Raw genomic sequence first — 19,536 nt, forward strand, 5'->3', positions numbered from 1 at the left:
CAACCTTCGGGTGGCATCATTGTGGCAGTGCAGGAGGCCCATGATGGACATGTCATCAAGAGAATGGGAGGGGGAGTGGAAATGGTTTGCGACTGGGAGGTGCAGTTGTTTGTTGCGAACTGAGCGGCGGTGTTCTGCAAAGCGGTCCCCAAGCCTCCGCTTGGTTTCCCCAATGTAGAGAAAGCCGCACCGGGTACAGTGGATGCAGTATACCACATTGGCAGATGTGCAGGTGAACCTCTGCTTAATGTGGAATGTCATCTTGGGGCCTGGGATGGGGGTGAGGGAGGAGGTGTGGGGACAAGTGTAGCATTTCCTGCGGTTGCAGGGGAAGGTGCCGGGTGTGGTGGGGTTGGAGGGCAGTGTGGAGCGAACAAGGGAGTCACGGAGAGAGTGGTCTCTCCGGAAAGCAGACAGGGGTGGGGATGGAAAAATGTCTTGGGTGGTGGGGTCGGATTGTAAATGGCGGAAGTGTCGGAGGATAATGCGTTGTATCCGGAGGTTGGTAGGGTGGTGTGTGAGAACGAGGGGGATCCTCTTGGGGCGGTTGTGGCGGGGGCGGGGTGTGAGGGATGTGTCGCGGGAAATGCGGGAGACGCGGTCAAGGGCGTTCTCAATCACCGTGGGGGGGAAGTTGCGGTCCTTAAAGAACTTGGACATCTGGGATGTGCGGGAGTGGAATGTCTTATCGTGGGAGCAGATGCGGCGGAGGCGGAGGAATTGGGAATAGGGGATGGAGTTTTTGCAGGAGGGTGGGTGGGAGGAGGTGTATTCTAGGTAGCTGTGGGAGTCGGTGGGCTTGAAATGGACATCAGTTACAAGCTGGTTGCCTGAGATGGAGACTGAGAGGTCCAGGAAGGTGAGGGATGTGCTGGAGATGGCCCAGGTGAACTGAAGGTTGGGGTGGAAGGTGTTGGTGAAGTGGATGAACTGTTCGAGCTCCTCTGGGGAGCAAGAGGCGGCGCCGATACAGTCATCAATGTACCGGAGGAAGAGGTGGGGTTTGGGGCCTGTGTAGGTGCGGAAGATGGACTGTTCCACGTAACCTACAAAGAGGCAGGCATAGCTGGGGCCCATGCGGGTGCCCATGGCCACCCCCTTAGTCTGTAGGAAGTGGGAGGAGTCAAAAGAGAAGTTGTTGAGTGTGAGGACGAGTTCCGCTAGGCGGATGAGAGTGTCGGTGGAGGGGGCCTGGTCGGGCCTGCGGGACAGGAAGAAGCGGAGGGCCTTGAGGCCATCTCCATGCGGAATGCAGGTGTACAGGGACTGGACGTCCATGGTGAATATGAGGTGTTGGGGGCCAGGGAATTGGAAGTCCTGGAGGAGGTGGAGGGCGTGGGTGGTGTCACAGACATAGGTGGGGAGTTCCTGGACCAAAGGGGAGAAAATGGAGTCCAGATAGGTGGAGATGAGTTCGGTGGGGCAGGAGCAGGCTGAGACGATGGGTCGACCAGGGCAGGCAGGTTTGTGGATTTTGGGAAGGAGATAGAAACGGGCCGTGCGGGGTTGGGGAACAATGAGGTTGGAGGCTGTGGGTGGGAGGTCCCCTGAGGTGATGAGGGAGGCAGAGACAGGTTGGACTGGTTTTGGGATGCAGTGGGTGGGGGGGAAGAGCTGGGCTGGTTGTGTGGTGCAGTGGGGGGAGGGGTGGGGCAGCCCTCCGCTCCCTCCGCTCCAACCCCAACCTCACCATCAAACCCGCAGACAAGGGTGGCGCAGTGGTAGTATGGCGTACTGACCTCTACATCGCCGAGGCCAGACGCCAACTCTCCGACACCACCTCCTACCGCCTCCTCGATCATGACCCCACACCCGAGCACCAAACCATCATCTCCAACACCATTCATGACCTCATCACCTCAGGGGACCTCCCACCCACAGCCTCCAACCTCATTTTTCCCCAACCCCGCACGGCCCGTTTCTATCTCCTTCCCAAAATCCACAAACCTGCCTGCCCTGGTCGACCCATCGTCTCAGCCTGCTCCTGCCCCACCGAACTCATCTCCACCTATCTGGACTCCATTTTCTCCCCTTTGGTCCAGGAACTCCCCACCTATGTCTGTGACACCACCCACGCCCTCCACCTCCTCCAGGACTTCCAATTCCCTGGCCCCCAACACCTCATATTCACCATGGACGTCCAGTCCCTGTACACCTGCATTCCGCATGGAGATGGCCTCAAGGCCCTCCGCTTCTTCCTGTCCCGCAGGCCCGACCAGGCCCCCTCCACCGACACTCTCATCCGCCTAGCGGAACTCGTCCTCACACTCAACAACTTCTCTTTTGACTCCTCCCACTTCCTACAGACTAAGGGGGTGGCCATGGGCACCCGCATGGGCCCCAGCTATGCCTGCCTCTTTGTAGGTTACGTGGAACAGTCCATCTTCCGCACCTACACAGGCCCCAAACCCCACCTCTTCCTCCGGTACATTGATGACTGTATCGGCGCCGCCTCTTGCTCCCCAGAGGAGCTCGAACAGTTCATCCACTTCACCAACACCTTCCACCCCAACCTTCAGTTCACCTGGGCCATCTCCAGCACATCCCTCACCTTCCTGGACCTCTCAGTCTCCATCTCAGGCAACCAGCTTGTAACTGATGTCCATTTCAAGCCCACCGACTCCCACAGCTACCTAGAATACACCTCCTCCCACCCACCCTCCTGCAAAAACTCCATCCCCTATTCCCAATTCCTCCGCCTCCGCCGCATCTGCTCCCACGATAAGACATTCCACTCCCGCACATCCCAGATGTCCAAGTTCTTTAAGGACCGCAACTTCCCCCCCACGGTGATTGAGAACGCCCTTGACCGCGTCTCCCGCATTTCCCGCGACACATCCCTCACACCCCGCCCCCGCCACAACCGCCCCAAGAGGATCCCCCTCGTTCTCACACACCACCCTACCAACCTCCGGATACAACGCATTATCCTCCGACACTTCCGCCATTTACAATCCGACCCCACCACCCAAGACATTTTTCCATCCCCACCCCTGTCTGCTTTCCGGAGAGACCACTCTCTCCGTGACTCCCTTGTTCGCTCCACACTGCCCTCCAACCCCACCACACCCGGCACCTTCCCCTGCAACCGCAGGAAATGCTACACTTGTCCCCACACCTCCTCCCTCACCCCCATCCCAGGCCCCAAGATGACATTCCACATTAAGCAGAGGTTCACCTGCACATCTGCCAATGTGGTATACTGCATCCACTGTACCCGGTGCGGCTTTCTCTACATTGGGGAAACCAAGCGGAGGCTTGGGGACCGCTTTGCAGAACACCGCCGCTCAGTTCGCAACAAACAACTGCACCTCCCAGTCGCAAACCATTTCCACTCCCCCTCCCATTCTCTTGATGACATGTCCATCATGGGCCTCCTGCACTGCCACAATGATGCCACCCGAAGGTTGCAGGAACAGCAACTCATATTCCGCCTGGGAACCCTGCAGCCATATGGTATCAATGTGGACTTCACCAGTTTCAAAATCTCCCCTTCCCCCACTGCATCCCTAAACCAGCCCAGTTCATCCCCTCCCCCCACTGCACCACACAACCAGCCCAGCTCTTCCCCCCCACCCACTGCATCCCAAAACCAGTCCAACCTGTCTCTGCCTCCCTAACCGGTTCTTCCTCTCACCCATCCCTTCCTCCCACCCCCAGCCGCACCCCCAGCTACCTACTAACCTCATCCCACCTCCTTGACCTGTCCGTCTTCCCTGGACTGACCTATCCCCTCCCTACCTCCCCACCTACACCCTCTCCACCTATCTTCTTTGCTCTCCATCTTCGGTCCGCCTCCCCCTCTCTCCCTATTTATTCCAGTTCCCTCCCCCCATCCCCCTCTCTGATGAAGGGTCTAGGCCCGAAACGTCAGCTTTTGTGCTCCTGAGATGCTGCTTGGCCTGCTGTGTTCATCCAGCCTCACATTTTATTACATTATGCTTTTCGACTTGTTTGTAAAGAACAATGTTCTGACCACCATGAAACCTGTGTAGGAACCACTGAACTGCCTTCCAACTTTCCTTGAACAACACCACCACAATCTGTTTGTATCTTTGTGTATTTTTGCATCTGTATAAGGGAGAGATTATGAGAGATTAGAAGGTTAAGTCGTAGTGTTATATGCTGATAGTTATAACTGTTTACCTGTCTAATCTCTTGAATAAATAATGATTCTTGCCATGTGTAGAAATCTGGTCATTGCTGTATATCAATCTAGGTCTGAAAATTGAGTAAGTTGGGAATTTTGTATTTAACATCTTTAACTTTGTGACATCTTTGGGAATAACAGGGCTTGATTTCTAATGCACTGTCCCAGTGATTCTTGACAAACAGATCAAACATGGGAAGGAAACCTTCTGATTGCTTCTTACTGCTCCGCTCAACAGATAAATCACCCTTGACTTTCAGTGGCATTACCATGCCTAAATTTCCACTGTCAACACCAGGAATTTAATGTTGAGAAGAAACTGAATTGGCCTAGCCATGTAAATAATGTGGCTACAAGTGCAGGACAAAGGCTGGGAATGCAACTCGGAGTAACTCACCTCCTGTCTCCCAGTAACTGCCCATCGTCTACACGGCACAATCAAGAATGCGATGCAATCCTGCCTACTCGCCTAGATGAGTGCAGCTCCAACAACACAAGAAGCATGACACCATTGAGGAGAAAGCAGTCAGCTTGAATGACACCCCACCAACCTCGTTTAGAATTCAGTTACTTAATCACCAGCACAGTGGCAGTAATGTATACCATTGACCAGATGGACTGTGGTACCTCACCAATTCTCCTTAGGCAACACCCTCCAAAGTTAAAATCTCTACCATATAGAGGGACAAGGGCAACAGGCGAATGAGGTCACCACTCCATGCAAAATACCCTTCAATCCACATACTATTCTGACTTGGAAATGCATCATAGTTCTTTATCATTGGGATGATGCACTGGAGCTTCTTTCTTAACATCTCTGCTTGTATTCCTACACCCAGTGGCAGTTAGATTGGGGTAATAAATACTGGCCTATCCATCAATGTTCAAGGATTTATGTCATCATTGGACAAGCATATGGACATACGTGGAATAGTGTAGGTTAGATGGACTTCAGATTGGTATGACAGGTCGGCACAACATCGAGGGCCGAAGGGCCTGTACTGTGCTGTAATGTTCTATGTTCTGTGAATGAATAAAAAACAACCAGCAATAATCTACACCAACTCTCAGTGGAGTATCCACATGCCACCTATGTACATCCACTCTTCTATGCTCCTTAGCTTCCTCCGCAGTACTCGTTTGAGCGCACATCCTAGTCTTTAGTATGACCATAATGCTGTAAGTTTTAAGAGACTAGTCGATAGAGATAACAGCAGTCCTCTGGTGAAAGTGTTAAGTTGGGGGAAGGTGAATCACAAAAATATTAGGCAGGAACTGGAGAACGTTGTTTGGGGGTAAATCTACATCAGACATATGAGTTATAGGGAGAGGCTGGCATGGATAGGACTTCATTCCTTCGAACATAGGAGAATGAGGGATGACCTTTATGAGGTCTATAAAATCATGAGAGGCATAGATAGGATGAATGCACAGTCTTTTTCCCAGGGATAGGGAATTGAAAATTAGAGGGCGTAGGATTAAGGTGAGAGGGGAAAGATCGAAGCAGGACCTAAGGGCTAACTTCTTCACGCATAGTGGTGCGTGAATGGCATGGGCTGCTAGAGAATGTGGTTGAGCAGGTACCATAGCAACAGTTAAAAAGTACTTGGATATGGACCAGATGTGGGCAGTTAGAACTAGCTGAGTGGGCACCATGGTCAGCATGGACCAGTTTGAGCTGATGGGCCTGTTTCCATGCTGTATGACTCTGGCTCAGTCTTTATCCGCTTTGGCCACAGGTGAGGTCCCAGAGGACTGGAGAACAGTCAATGTTGTCCTATTGTTTAAGAAGGGTAACAGGGATATTCCTGAAAATTACAAGCCTGTGAATCTCAAGTTGGTGGTAGGGAAATTATTGGAAAAGATCCTCAGGTACAAGATGTACACATTTAGAAGCGAATGGACTTATTAGCGTTAGCATGGTTTTGTGCGGGGGAGGTCATGCCTCACAAATTTGATTGCATTTTTTGAGAAGGTGACAAAGATGATTGATGAGGGAAAAGTAGTTGGTCTTGTCTAAATGGACTTCGGTAAAGCCTTTGTCAAGGTCCCACGTGGCAGACTGGTACAAAAGATGAAGTTACACAGTATCAGAAGTGAGCTGGCAAGATGGATACAGAACTGGCTTAGTCATAGGAGACAGAGGGTAGCGGTGGAGGGTTGTGACTAGTGATGTTCCACAGGGATTGATGCTGGGACCTCTACCATTTGTAAGCTGCATAAATGATTTTGAGGAGAACGTAGATAGTCTGATTAGTAAGTTTGTGAACGATACAAAAATTGGTGGAGTTTCAGATAGTGAGGAGGATTGTCGCAGGATATAGATAAGTTGGAGGCATGGGTTAGGAAAAGATGGAGTTTAAGCTGAACAAATGTGAGGTGTTACATTTTGGAAGGTCAGGTACAGTCAGGTGAAAATTATACAGTGAATGGCAGAACCCTTAGGATTATTGTTATGCAGGGGATCTGGGTGGGCAGGTCTACTGTGCAGGTAGATAAGGTAGTAAAAATGTTTATGCTCCTCTTCATTGAAGAGGGCATTGAGTATAAGGATAGGCATGTTATTCTACAGATTCATAGAACTTTAGATAGGCCACACTTGGAACATCGCATACAGTTCTGGTCACTACAGTACCAAAAGGATGTGGATGCTTTGGAGAGGATATAGAAAAGGTTTACCAAAATGTGCCTGATATGGGGGATTTTAGCTATGAAGAAAGTTAGGATAGACTGGGTTTGTTTTCACTGGAATACAGTAGTTTGAGGGGTGACCTTATTGAAGTTTAAAAGGTTGTGAATGGCATGGATAGAGTGGAAAGTATGAGGCTTTTTCCTAGGCTGGAGGGATCAATCACTAGGGAACACAGTTCGAGGTGTGGCAGTTGGTGGAGAAGCTTGAGTGAAGACAGTTTTAGTATGGAATGGCCAAATGTGTTGGCACAAGCTTGAAGGACTGAAGGGCCTGTTCCTGTGCTGTAGTGGCCTTTGTTCTTATTTACCGAGTTCTTTTCTTCCCAGCTCTTGTTCTGTTCTCCATTTCTGTTTTCCTCATTACTCAACTGGTAACTAAAGTCTCTTACTACTGATATGCTGTTAGTCTATCTGTATTGCACTGTTTCTTTGTCATTCATCAAGAAAAACAGAACTGTGAAAACTGGTCCCAATTATTTAATTGTGGCTTAACCAATGGGTTATAAGGATTTATCAGTCCCTCAGCCACTTTTTATTTAAACAAGTACAGTTCAGCTATGCACCATGGGAATCTTAATATAAGTTTCAACCGTGGCTGCATTATGGTGAAGAAACAATGTTAATAATATTCGAGTATGAATGTTTGACAAGTCTTGCAATTGCCTCAATCTCTATGGCTATTCTGAGTCAGAAGTGTTTAAAGGAGGAAATTTCCTATCATTTGTATGAGAAGAATGATCAGATTTTAATTCAAGATGTTTGTGGCACTGTTATATGGAATACTGGGGCAGGGTTTGGGCTTTCCTCCCCTCAAATTTTTGAATTTTGAGATTAACATATTATTGCATCTTGATTGAATTTTTTTTGTCTTAAGGCAGAATGTTACAACTAATTTTTGAATTAAGTATTGTCTTATATTGCTTATTGATAAAATGCTTACTAATCTAGAAATGATATACTTGGAATTACATTGCAACAGCTCCATTGTGTGTGAGAGATGAGATATATTTCTTCTGAGACCAGGGAGTTAATCAGTACTGTGATTACGTCAAACAGACTCTTTTTTGTTCATTTATTCTAGCCCACGCAGAGCAGTTTAGAATATTTTGTTCATGCCATTAAAGAATTGAGTGGGAGCAATTTCAATTAGTGTCAGTTTTCTGGTTGCTTTGAAACTTCTCAGTGCAAGTACTTAAAGTTTTTACAGTCTCAGGTCTGAAAGGTTCTTGATGAGGCTTTACCCATTAAGCCGAATCAATAAAAAGTAACAATGACTTTTTAGGGAATCTTCAAATTCAGTGATTAATGGAAAGTTATAAAAGTTGAAATCTGAATTACAGGGATTGATGCAGTTGAGCTAGTGATTCACACGTTGTCATCTTTTCTTCTCCGTATTAACAGCCGCACATGATTTCTTTCACCACTGTTCAATTCTTTTGCCATCCTGTAAGATGTATATCATGTTGTGATATACACATATGCATCATGTTCCTTCAAACTCTTGCTGAAGTAGCTGTTATTTACATGAGATAGCAAGAACTGCAGATACTGGAGTCCGAGACATTACAGTGTGGAGGTGGAGGCACACAGCAGGCCAGGGAGCATCAGAGGAACAGGAAAATTGATGTTTCAGGTCGGGACCCTCCAGAAATGGGGATGGAGAAGAGAGCTGGGAAACAAATAGAGAGGAGGGGTGGGGCTGGGGAACAGAGATGGGATGGTGATAGGTGAATCCAGGTCGGGAGCGGTGGGGATTGTTCAGTGGGATGGATGGGATTTATAGGTGGCAGAGAAGATGGGCAGGTTGTGTCAGGACAAGGAGGCGGAGATGAGAGGGAGGGTTGGACATGGGATGAGGCCGGGGTGGGCAGATTTTGAAACTGGTGAAATCCATGTTAGGCCATTGGGCTGTGGGCTCACAAGGCGGAATATGAGGTGTTGCTCCTCCACTTCACGGTAGCATAATTGTGGCACTGGAGGAGGCCCAGAATGGAAATGTCACCAAGGGAGGGGTAGTTAAAAAGGCTGGCGACCAGAAGGTGTTGTTGTTTGTCGCATTCCGAGTGCAGATGCTCTATGAAACAGTCTCTTCAGCCTATGCTTGATTTCACCGATGTAGAGATGGCTGCATTGGGAGCAACAGATGCAGTAAACCATATTGGCAGATGTACAAGTGAACAATTGTCTGATATAAAAGGTTTGCTTTGGGCCTTGAATTGAGATGAGGGAGGAGGTGTCAGGACAGGTTGAGCACTTTCAGTGGTTGCAGGGCAAGGTGCCCGCAGTGGTGGAGTTAGTGGGGAGCATGGAGTGGACAAGGGAGTTGCGGAGTGAGTGGTCCCTATGAAAAGCAGATAGGTGTGGGAAGGAAAGTATCCCTAACCTCAACATCCGTCATGCCCCTCTCCGCGGCGAATACCGACTCAAAATACTCGTTAAGAATCTCACTCATTTTCTCTGACTCCTCGCGTAACTTCCCTCCTTTGTCCTTGAGTGAGCCAATCATTTCTCTAATTACCCTCTTGCTCCTGATGTACCAGTAAAAGGCTTTGGGATTTTCCTTAATTCTGTTTGCTAAGGATATTTCATGACCCCTTTTAGACCCCTTAATTCCTTGTTTCAGATTGGTCCTACTTTCCTGATATTTTTCCAAAGCTTCGTCTGTTTTCAGTCGCCTAGACCTTATGTATGCTTCGTTTTTCCTCTTTGCTGGACTCACAATTTCACCTGTCATCCATGGTTCCCTAATCTTGCCCTTGCTATCCCTCATTTTCACAGGGATATGTCCTGCACTCTAATTAACCTCTCTTTTAAACCTTCTCACATATCAAGTGAGGAAGTACCCTCAAACAGCTGATTTCAATCCACATTCCCCAGTTTCTGCTGAATTTTGCTATAGCTGGCTTTGCCCCAATGTAACGCTCTTCCTTTAGGACCACTCTTGTCTATGTCCGTGAGTATTCTAAAACTTACAGAATTGTGATCACTATTTCCAAAGTAATCCCCTACTGAAACTTCAGCCACCTGCCTGGGCTTATTCCCCAACACCAGCTCCAGTATGGCCCCTTCCTGAGTTGGACTATTTACTTACTGCTCAATAAACCCTCCTGGATGCTCTTTACAAATTCTGCTCCATCTGAATCCCTAACACTAAGTGAATCTCTGTCAATGTTGGGAAAATTAAAATCTCCCATCACCACCACCCTGTTGCTGCTATATCTTTCCATAATCTGTCTCCATATTTTGTACCTCTATCTCACACTCGCTTTTGGGAGGCCTGAAGTACAGCCCCAACATTGCTACTGCACCCTTCCTATTTCTGAGCTGTGCCCATATTGCCTCACTGCTCGAGTCCTCCACAGTGCCCTCCTTCAGCACAGCTGTGATATCCTCTTTGACTAGTAATGTAACTGCTGCACCCTTTTTACCTCCCTCTCTATCCCGCCTGAAACATCTATATCCTGGGATATTTAGTTGCCAATCTTGCCCTTCCCTTAACCAGTCTCAGTAATAGCAATAGCGTCATACTCCCAGGTACTAATCCATGCCCTAAGTTCATCTGCCTTACCTACTACGCTTCTCACATTTAAAACAAATGAACCTCAGACCACCTGTTAGATGTGGAGGTTGGTGGGGTGATATGTGAGGACAAGGGGTTTTCTGTCTTTTGTTTTTGTTTGGGGAGGGGGTATAAGGGTAGAAGTGCAGGAAATGCATGAGATGCGGATGAGGGCATTTTTGATCACGGGAGGGGGCCGAATAGGAGGACATCTGGAATGTCTGGCAGTGGAATGCTCCATCTTGGGAGCAGATATGGTGGAGGCGGAGAAATTGGGAATAGGGGATCGCATTCTTGCAGGAGGGCGGATAAGGGAAGGTGTCGTCCAGGTAGCTGATGGAGTCAGTGGACTTGAAATAGGTGTCTGATAATTACCTTGAAACTGACATCTTTCCCTGTAACCACAGGAAATGATGCACCTGCCCCTACACCTCCCCCCTCACCTCCATTCAAGACACAAAGCGAACCTTTCATATCAGACAGGTGTTCAACCAGACATCTGCCAAATTGTTCTTCTGATCTGCTGCTCCTGATGCCGCCTCCTCTGTATCGGTGAGACCAAGCATAGAGTCAGAGACTGTTTCGTAGAGCATCTGCACTCTGTATGCAACAAATGTCAACAGCTTCCAGTCGCCAACCATTTTAACTACCCCGCCCATTCCCTGGGTGACATGTCCATCCTAGGCCTCCTCCAGTGATGCATTGACGCTGCCCACTAACTGGAGGAACAACACCTCATATTACACCTTGGGAGGCTGCAGGTCACTGGCCTCAAAATTTAATTCACCAGTTTCCAAATCCCCACCTCCAGCCTTATCCCATGTCCAACCCCGCCTGCTTTAGCATGCAGCTATTTTATTTTCAAAGTTCTAGTTTAGTTTTCTTGGGGATAACAGACTATGAAGTCATTTTATTAGAGAAAGGGCTGTAATTAATTAAAATTTATTGGTTGATGTTGCTGTAAAGCTACTATTGATTTACGAAAAGGAACCGGTACCACGAAAAGCTCCTACACCCCCTGCACAGCCGAACGTTCTGGCTAACAATACGGTAACACCAAATTATGGAAAAATATGTTGGTTGCAATGCTAAGCATAAGGCCTCCTGAAGAAGATACTGTGAGAACCGGAAATCAGGAGGTTATCGTTTCATTTATGGAATATGGACGTGTCTTGGCCTTAAAGTATTGGTAAGCATCCTTTTGGACCCAGTGGTATGTGTTTTTGTACAACTGAGTAGCTTTCTAAGCCTTTTTAGGGTGATTGCTGTGACTCTGATTTCACATGCAACCAAAGCTGGGGAAGGACAGCATATTTCCTCTGCTGAGTGGATACCAGTGAACTGGATGTATCAATTTGGTAGCTCTATAGTTCATCATTACTGATACTAGCTATTTTAAAACAAAAATATGTATTTAATGAACAGAATTTGAATTCCCCAAATGATCATAGAATCTTTCGGGTGTGGAAGCTCATGCTGACCCTCAGAGCATCCCATGCAGACCCATCCCCCATAACCCACCTAATCTACACATCCCTGAACACTACCGGCAATTTCGAATGGCCAGTCCACCTAGTCTACACATCTTTGGACTGTGGGAGGAATCCAGAGCACCTGGAGGAAACCCACTCAGACGTGCAGACTCCACACAGATAGTTGGCCATGGGTGGAATTGAATCTGGGTCACTGGCGCTGTAAGGTAGCTGTCCTAACCACTGATCCACGGTGCTATCTCCAACATTTTATGGTAATAGAGGTTGCCAATATCCCACTCCATTACTGCATCAGGTTTACACTTTTAACTATTCCAATATACTTTTGGCCAGTCTCCCACAGTTTTGCCCTCCGTAAGACTTGAGGTCATGCAAGACTGTGTTCCTAACTCTCAAAATCCAGTTCCCCCACTATCATTGTGTTTGACTAACACTGGCAAACAGTTAAGAAACATCTTGATTTTAAAATTCCTTTCCTATTTTCAAATCCCCACATGGCCTTGCCAATGTTTACTTCTGTAATCTCTTCCAGTTCATATGCCTCCAACATTGATATCTCGAACATCCCCAATTTTAAATATTCCATCAACAGTAAATATGCCTTCAGTTACCTAAGCCTGAAGCTCTGGAATACTTTCCCTAAACTTTTCCACCTTGCTATCTTTCTTTCATATTTCTTCAAGTTAGCTCTTGGTCAACTGACTTAATATCTCAATTGAGCTCAATGCCACATTTTGGTTTATGATGTACTTAAAAGCTCCTAATAACTTGCTGCTGTGGTGATGGATTATGACCTCAAAGTTCCATATTATTAGTTAATTCTCTGGATTACCGGTCCAGTAACATAGCCATTACGCTGTTGTTCCTGTTTGTTAGAAAATGTTTTGGTAAATTCTTCTGATTCCTGGTAGAAAGCAAGAAGTGAGTGTCTTGCATTTACATCATGCATCCTTTTGGTCAGGCTTATGAGTTACTGATTTCAAAACATGCTTTGTAATTGGAAAAATTCAACCAATAGTGAAAGAACAATAATAGATGGGGCATTTACTTGACTGGTTTAATAATTGTTAATAACCTGTCATGTGCTAAACATCAATCTTACCAGTCTGAAGATTGGCACCTAAGAGTGGTGTATCAAAAATTGCAGATCCTGGAGATGATCAGCCTCAGATGTTGTTGTTTGGACGATATTTGGTCAGATTGAGAAACCAGTAAAGCTATATTGGAGAAAGAGAGACCAAAAGGCTAATGATTTTTTTTAAGAAGTGCTTTTATGTTTGGGTTGGGCTACTTAGGGACTTCAGTAGCTGTTTGGCTCATTTTGGAATGGAACCGGATGATGATCTTGCTCCTTCATGTTACTGAAGCCCACTATGACCAGCGTCATTTTCAGCTAGGTTATGGAATTTTATTGTTAGATTTGGCAGCTATCTGATCAACCTGGGAAACTGAGAAACTAACATGACAAATAAGGCCCCCTGAGGTTCATTTTAAATTTCCCAGATTTAGATTGATAGACTTTTATTAGTCAAGGGATAGGAAGCAACAATGAGTAAATGGAATTGAGGTATAAAGCAGCAATAATATAATTGAATGGTAAGCATGTTTAAAGAGCTCAATCACCAACCTTTGTCCCTCTTGTCCTTTAACAATAATATTGTTAGTGGAAACACTCAGCAATCTGGCAATGGTGTTTTTGATTCTGGTTGAAGATCTTTCTTTAGAACTGGAGAGATGATAATGCTGAGCAGTTCTTAAACAAGTTTAGAGTCATGAGAAAGGGGAGAAGGTGCGTACTTAGGGGGAGAGGCCCATAATGGTATACAAGGAAAAGTGATTGAATTGCCTTCTTTGCTGCTGCTCTGAAGATTAGAGCTTGGATGTCTTTTCTTCCCTTCTTGTTTTTGAGGGTTGGGCAATGGATGTCCATTTGATTGGTCTGCGCTTATGTGCAAGATACTGCTGTGGTTTGCCGTGGTCTTCTGCAAGAAAATTTGTAAATGTTCAAAAAGCATCATCTGATTTGAATGCACACTGTATTTTTTCCTCTGAAGTATTGGAAGCTGGAGACTTTGTACTACAACAACCTGTACGGTGTCTTTGATATAGTGAAATGTCCTAAGGTGTTGCACCAAAGCATTATAAAACAAAGTATGACATTGAGCCAAAGAGATATTGGATCAGATGCCTAAACACCTAGTCAGAGGGGTATGCTTGAAGGAGCATCTTAAATGAGGAAAGTGAGATGAAGAGGTACAGGAAATTACTTGCTGAGTTTGGGACTGTGCAACTGAAAGCACTACCACTGATGATGAAATGGCTAATTGTGGGAATTGACAACAATTAGGGGAATACAGATATCTCAGAAGATTGTCGATCTGGAGGATGTTACAAAGTTAAATTTACAAATAGTTAACATGTTTATTTAAAATTTAAAATATAGTCAGTGTCTGTGGTTTTAAAGAAAGAGTGATGTTTTTATTTTAATTAGTATTTTTGTTTGTTTCAGATCGATGCCCTAAGTAAAAGAAGCAAAGAAGCAGAGGCAGCCTTTTTAAATGTTTACAAAAGATTAATTGATGTTCCAGGTATGTTACCAAATTTAGCTTCTGACATGAGTCAGTCCATTTCCTGTCACTTCTCTAGTTTTAGGAAAAGCTCGGCAGGTCTGGCAACATTTATGAAGAGAAATCAAAGGTAATGTTTCAGGTCCAGTGGCCCTTCCTTAGAACTGACCGGACCCAAAACGTTAACTCTGATTTTTCTTCTCAGATACTGCCAGACCAACTGAGCTTTTCCAGCAACTTGTGATTTTTTTTTACAGTGTCCGCAGTTCTTTCGGTTTTGTTTAGTATTAGGAATTTGATTTCTCGATTAGCTCAGACATAAATTTTGTGGATCTGAAACCATATTACAATAGACAGCCAGTATAAGTGAAAAAAAAATTGATTCACTCTAATCAAATGCAGTCTCAGAGAAGACACAGCAGTTTGAGGTACGGAATGTTGAAGCTGAACTGACATTGTAAGGGGGAAGGCGTTTTCTTGGTCTTTGTGTCCACTAAATTACACTATTGTTCCAGAAATATTTGATGCTTCATTCTGAACATGGTGAAAGAGAGGTTCCTTTACCATGATTTCAGTTTAAGGATTGGTGTAAATTGTTTTCTGCAGTTTAGTCGAAGTGCCATAAAGATCATAATCATTTTCAGGGCCCTTAAGAAAGTTTGCAGATATGTACTTATATATGATGATATCTGTTAGAAACAGTTGAATTTCCCATACAGTTCAGCAGAAACAGCAGGTTTTGTTGTCGATGCATTTTTGTGTTTTGTTTAATTTATTATTTTAGTTACAGCAGTATCAGTACAATTTACATTCCACTTTATTCTATATTATTTCTATATTGTATAATCTTCACTGCTTTTTTTTCCTCTCATGTTGGCAAGATTGTGGGGTTTCATGTCTGTGATGTTATCTTGTGCACTGTGTTTATATACGGCTCAGATCCACTGAGACAAATTTCTCTATTCCTTGTTTTCCTCTGTACTCTTCCCAAACAGTCTCAATGGGTCAGCAGGCAAACTGCTCAGTAAATCATAGCTGCTGTGGTTAGGGATTCTCATCATGATAACTCACATTGCAAGCTTGTAACATGGCTTGAAAAATGGGCACAACTAAATTAGTTCCAAGGTCTTTATTGTAAAATATTGTTTTGGGCAGCATGTGACTGTGACTAGCTTAAGTGCAGCTGTGTGACTCCATAAAAGCTTATTTCTCACTTTAAAATTTAAAAGAAATGCCAAATAATGAATGTACTTCTGACCAGTCACTTATTTTATAAGCATAGCCATGTTGGCTAAGTAGTAGTAGACTCCCTTATCACAGTCATAATTGTGGTATGAATATAAACTCCACCTGATTTCCCGTTCATGCAGCAGTTGAGTTAATTTAGTAATTGTCTTATTACATTAGCTCAAAGATCCCACCTCTACTGGCCTCGAACACATCTGAAGCTGTGATACCATTGGATAAACTATGTACAGATATACATGACAAGGAGCTATTCATGATTTTGGGTGCTAGTGACACAGTTTACCCATATTACAGTTTCTTCAGACAGCAATAGAGGTCTTCCAGATGTTTACGTGCAATCTGCAAATGTATTGGCTTTTGAGAACAATAAAATCCGCTGGCAATTTCAATGTCAAATATTATTGTCCATTCGTCTAGCTTAATTATTATCAATACAAAATATTTTTAGAGAACAAAATAACACCACGGGCATACAATATCATTTTGTTGTAACTTTACTTTTCTGCGCAACATGCCTTTATTAGAACATGTCTGGGAAGTAGACAAAGTAGTACATTATGCAAAGTAAGAATCAAATGCATGTTCCGTTCCAAATGGCTAATACTCAGTGAACCATAGTATCCAAGAAACATCTAAGCCTTTTTAAGGATAGTGAATTTTGTCATTTTAATATGCCTTCTCCGTAGTATTGGTATAATTTATCTTTATTCCCAATTCAATGTTCGTATTTTCATTCTTTTTCCCCTTAAAATGTGCTACACTTCACCCTTCTTGTTTGCCTCTCTTCCTTTGTAGTTTCTTGATTTCTCAGAATGCATTTGGCAAGCTTGCCTTCAATGTTCACACCTTTGAGTGTAAGAGTTGGGACAGCATGTTGAGGCTCTATATGACATTGGTGAGGCCTCTTGTGGAGTATTTTGTGCAGTTCTTGGTCACCCTGTTATAGGTAGGTTAGTATTGAACTAGAGACGGCTCAGCACAGATTTACTGGATGTTGCCAGGAATGGAGTGTTTGAGTTATAAGAAGAGACTGGAACTTTTTTCGTTGGAATGTAGGAGGTTGAGGGGTGACCTTATAGAGGTTTACAAAATCATGAGAGGCATAGATAAGGTGAATAACAAAGGTCTTTTCTCTAAGGAGGGGGGAGTTCAAAACTAGGGGTGATATTTTTAAGGTGAGAGGAGAAAAATTTAAAAAGGGTATGAGGAGAAATTTTTTTTTACACAGAATGGTTAGTGTATGAAATGAACTGCCAAAGGAAATGGTGGATACAGGTACAGTTACAATGTTTAAAAGATGTTTGGTTAAGTATATGAATAGGAAAGGTTTGGAGAGATATGGACCAAATGCAGGCAGGTGGAAATAATTTAATTTGGGAATACAGCCAGTGTGAACTTGTTGGACCGAAGGGTGTTTTAATGTTGTATGGCACCGTGTCTCTTTCAGTTCTGCTACCAGTTCCTTCAGATTGCAACACCTTTGTCTTCTATCTTTGTCTTTTGTTTCGTTTTGTCTATTTTCCTTTTTTTCATTATACTCTTACTTTTCCATTTTTTTTCTCTTTCTGATTGCCATGGGTCCTTTTGTTTTGTGTGCCCCATTTTTCATTTGTTTCTCTTATTCCCACATTTTTTCATTTTTTCATTTTCTTGTTTCCTACTTTTCTTCATTCTTTTGTAACTTTTCCTCTGTTTATTTAGTTGCATTTCACTTAGTTTTTGCTTTCCTTTAGACTTTCATATCAGTGTGCCAATAGTTGCAATGATGTGGAGGTTTGGTGTTGGACTGAGGGTGGACAAGGCCGAAAATCACATGACACTGTGGCTAGCATTTTAATCGATAGAAATCTGTGTCTCCTTTCTAACTGATTAAAGATTCAACAGGAGACAGTGAGCTAGCCATTTTTCAGATTGTTACCTTCCTGCTTATAAATTGTGTTCGTATGCTTCTTTTTCCACACCACACTTGGGGATGGAGCAGACCTTTGAAAATTAGTGTTTTCAAATAAACCTGTTGGACTATAACCAATAGTTGCAAAGCAATGAAAGAAGTAGATCAGATATTTTCAGTGGTTAGTGTTTAGATTTACTTGGAGCTGGCACGTGATTTGACAATCACTTTAGTTCCTCCCCTTCAACGTATTACATAAAATGTTTGCTCATAGTTTGTGCAGATCAGATAGAGGGGGGAGGAAAAAAAGCATGAAGTATGGTGTGTACTTCAAACACTTAACAACACCCAACATTCCACTCAAATGCTTGAAGGTTGTAACTGTTTCAGTACTTCAGTTCTTGGACTTGGCACTTAAATCAGTGCATCAAGTCTCACAGAAATCACAGATTCCATTCTGAATGTGCCAAGTCATGCTGGAACATTATTCATTTCTCTCAGGATCACCGCAGCTTGGACAATCCCTAGGACTCTCTGGTGCTGTGCACCATGCCAGTACTCTCTGCTTCTTTGCAGCCTTCACTGTGCTCAATGTAGCCTGGTTTTTTGCACATTGAGTTTTGAGAAGATTTGTAGCTCAGGTTGAGGTTCTGGATGTGAGTTTGCTTGCTGAACTGGAAGGTTCGTTTTCAGATATTTCGTCAACATTCTAGGTAACGTCATCCAGTGAAGCGCTGGCATTATGTCCCGCTTTCTATTTATCTGTTTAGGTTTCCTTGGGTTGGTGATGTCATTTCCTGCATTGGTGATATCATTTCCTGTTCTTTTTCTCAGAGGATGGTAGATGGGCTCCAAATCAATGTATTTGTTGATGGAGTTCTAGTTGGAATGCCATGCTTCTAGGAATTCTCGTGCGTGTCTCTGTTGGGCTTGTCCTAGGATGGATGTGTTGTCCCAATCAAAGTGGTGTCCTTCCTTATCTGTATGTAAGGATACGAGTGATAGTGGGTCATGTCTTTTTGTGACTAGTTGATGTTCATGTATCCTGGTGGCTAGCTTTCTGCCTGTTTGTCCAATGTAGTGTTTGTCACAGTTCTTGCGAGGTATTTTGTAAATGACGTTCATTTTGCTTGTTGTCTGTATAGGGTCTTTTAAGTTCATTAGCTGCTGTTTTAGTGTGTTGGTGGGTTTGTGGGCTACCGTGATGCCAAGAGGTCTGAGTAGTCTGGCAGTCATTTCCGAAATGTCTTTGATGTAGGGGACATCACCAACCCAAGGAAACCTGAACAGATAAATAGAAAGTGGGACATAACACCAGCGCTTCACCGGAGGCTCACTGATTATGTTACCTAGAATGATGACGAAACGTCTGAAAACGAACCTTCCAGTTCAGTGAGCAAACTCACATCCAGAACTTTTGTACCATGCCCAAAGTTCTTTGGTTCACGAAACCATGCCCAGGACTGCCTTGATTTTTGCAGCCTACACCAGGCCAAGTATGTCCTGCAGCCTGTACTATGGCCTTTGTTCTCTGCTTGTCTGCATCTTGAATGATGCCCAGCGTTCTCAGCTTCACTGAAGTTGCCTGATAAAGGGACGATGCTCCAAAAGTTTGTGATTTCAAATAAACCTGTTGAATTATAACATGGCTATCTCTGACTTCTAACCTTGTTCTCTGCAGTCTGCACCCTGCATCATGCCCAGCACACTCTGGTTTGCTGCACCTACACCCCTCTCTCTCTACTGCACCCCCCCCCCCCCCCCAACCCCAGCTTGTTTTCTACATTTTGCAGCTTGCCCATTGGCATGTTGTTTACTGCTGGTTCTTGTATCATGTCCAATGTTGTCTGGTTCACTGCCCCGGCACCGTGTCCATGTCCAATGTTGTCTGGTTCACTCCGCCCTGCGCCATGCCTAATGTTGTCTGGTTGACTGCA

General features: G+C 44.6%; 1 protein-coding gene across 7 annotated transcripts in view; it reads left to right on the forward strand.

Annotated features, from left to right (window-relative positions):
* LOC125464755 (protein CASP-like) overlaps positions 1-19,536 on the forward strand; it is a 534,922-nt gene that overhangs the window by 233,452 nt on the left and 281,934 nt on the right. For all 7 annotated transcript variants that reach the window (XM_048557535.2, XM_048557531.2, XM_048557534.2 and 4 more), the window contains one exon: positions 14,403-14,481. In XM_048557535.2, coding sequence (XP_048413492.1) covers positions 14,403-14,481 — 79 coding nt within the window. The remainder of the gene's footprint in view (positions 1-14,402; positions 14,482-19,536) is intronic.

This window comes from Stegostoma tigrinum, chromosome 27 (genome assembly GCF_030684315.1).
Source record: "Stegostoma tigrinum isolate sSteTig4 chromosome 27, sSteTig4.hap1, whole genome shotgun sequence".
Classification (NCBI taxonomy): Eukaryota; Metazoa; Chordata; class Chondrichthyes; order Orectolobiformes; family Stegostomatidae; genus Stegostoma; species Stegostoma tigrinum.